At 58.1% G+C, this 2,164-nt stretch overlaps 1 protein-coding gene across 1 annotated transcript in view; it reads right to left on the reverse strand.

Moving 5' to 3' along the window:
* Positions 1-2,164, reverse strand: part of DYSF (dysferlin) — a 109,167-nt gene that overhangs the window by 95,068 nt on the left and 11,935 nt on the right. The window contains exon 4 of the mRNA XM_009320898.1: positions 310-415. Within this exon, the coding sequence (XP_009319173.1) occupies positions 310-415 (106 nt within the window). The remainder of the gene's footprint in view (positions 1-309; positions 416-2,164) is intronic.

Here is a 2,164-nt window from a genome sequence, read left to right on the forward strand (position 1 = left end):
CGAGCGGGAGGGAGGGAGGGAGATGCCGAGGCAGAGCCAGGGAAAGGCTCGAGGAAAAGGGAGCTGCAGAAAGGGAGATGCGAGATTTAATGGGCCGCGAGGGGCGATCCCGGTGCTCCCTGCCTGAGCCACTGGTTTTGCTCCTTGAAAGGTAAATCTCAAAGCCAAAGAGCCCAGGACAGGACAACGGGTCTCCGACTGGGAGCTGCAACTGGTAGGGAGAGTGCTTAGACTGGTTTCAAGCTGGGAGCTGCAACTGGCAGGGACGTTGCTTGAACTGGTCTCGCTGGTCCCCGCGCAGGGACTCACCCCGGTGCTCTGCTTCTTGGTGTCCAGCAAGGGGAGGTTGTAGGAGGCCGCCAGGCTGGGGGAGGAGAGGACATCTCGCAGGGGCACTCGGGCTTCTCCCAAAAACCTGGGGGCGAAGAGCAACGGGGGAGGGAGGGGGGGTCAGCAGGAGAAGGGGAGCCAGGGAGCTGCGGCTGGTGGAAAGCGACCGAGCCGAGGGCAGGGGCAGAGGGGGGGGACGCCTGCCAGCATCCCCCTCTGGCAGCTGCCCGGGGAGGACGGGAACGGGCACCGGGTGACTCGGACCCAGCCCGCGTGAGACAACCGGGGCGAGCATCTCTGGGGACTTTGTCCCCTTTTTATCGAGGAAAAGCATCTAAAAGTCCACACTGAGGAACCAGGAGCCATAAACTGAAGTGCTGATGGATTTTTATTTGCCAGCGGAGAAAACAGGGGCACGAGGGGTTGGGGGTTTCACTGGAGGTGGATGAGATCAGAGCTGGCAGCCAAGGCTGGTGTCTGTGTGCCACCATCATCCAGGAGGGTTTTAAACCACCGTAAAACTGATTTCCCCCTACTGAGTTTCAGCATCTCCCCGGTCCTCGGCCTCTGGTTAACCCTTCCTGCGCCGTGCCATCTCCCACCCCGGCCGGCAGTGCTGGGTCCCACACTGACCATCCCCACCCAGAGCCAGGAAAGCCCTCAAACCGCTCTGTGCTATCCTAACAGCGCGGTGAGATCATGGAGCAGATCCTCCTGGAAGACATGCCGAAACACGTGGAAGGCAGGGAGGTGATTAGAGACAGGCAACGTCCCTTCCCCACGGGCAAATCATGCCTGACCAATCTGGTGGCCTTCTGCAATGGAGCGACTGCATCAGTGGACAAGGGAAGAGCTCTGGATGTCATCTACCTGGACTTCTGTAAGGCCTTTGGTAAGATCCCCCACAACATTCATACCTCTAAATTGGAGAGGTATAGGTTTGATGGGTGGACTGTTAGATGGATCAGGAATCGGCTGGATGGCCGCGTCCAAAGAGTTGCCCTCAACGGCTCCATGTCCAAGTGGAAACCAGTAACGAGCGGTGTTCCTCAAGGGTCCGTACCAGGGCCAATACTATTTAACATCCTCATCATTGACATGGTGGGATCGAGCGCACCCTCAGCAGCTTTACAGGTGACACCAAGCTGAGTGGTGCAGGTGATTCACTCGAGGGACGGGATGCCATCCAGAGGGACCTGGACAAGCTGGAGAAGTGGGCCCGTGCGAACCTCACGAGGTTCAACAAAGCCAAGTGCAAGGTCCTGCACCTGGGTCGGGGCAACCACCAGTACCAGCACAGGCTGGGGGATAGATGGACTGAGAGCAGCCCTGCCGAGAAGGACTTGGGGGTACTGGTGGATGAAAAGCTGGACATGAGCCGGCAATGTGCGCTCGCAGCCCAGAAGGCCAATCGTATCCTGGGCTGCATCCAAAGCAGCGTGGCCAGCAGGGCGAGGGAGGGGATTCTGCCCCTCTACTCTGCTCTGGTGAGACCCCCCCTGGAGCACTGCCTCCAGCTCTGGGGTCCTCAGCGTAAGAAAGACACGGACCTGTTGGAGCAGGTCCAGAGGAGGCCACGGAAATGATCAGGGGGCTGGAACAGCTCTGCTACGGAGAGAGAGCTGGGGTTGTTCAGCCTGGAGAAGAAAAGGTTCCAGGGAGACTTTATTGCGGCCGTTCAATATACGAAGGAGGCTTACAATAAAGACAGAAAGGGACTTTTTACCAGGGCGTGTTGCGACAGGACAAGGGGGAATGGCTTTAAACTAAAGGGGGGTAGACTTAGACTAGATAGAAGGAAGAAATTTTTTACGCTGAGGGTGGTGAAGCACTG

This window comes from Pygoscelis adeliae, unplaced genomic scaffold (genome assembly GCF_000699105.1).
Source record: "Pygoscelis adeliae isolate BGI_AS28 unplaced genomic scaffold, ASM69910v1 Scaffold273, whole genome shotgun sequence".
In the NCBI taxonomy this organism is placed as follows: domain Eukaryota; kingdom Metazoa; phylum Chordata; class Aves; order Sphenisciformes; family Spheniscidae; genus Pygoscelis; species Pygoscelis adeliae.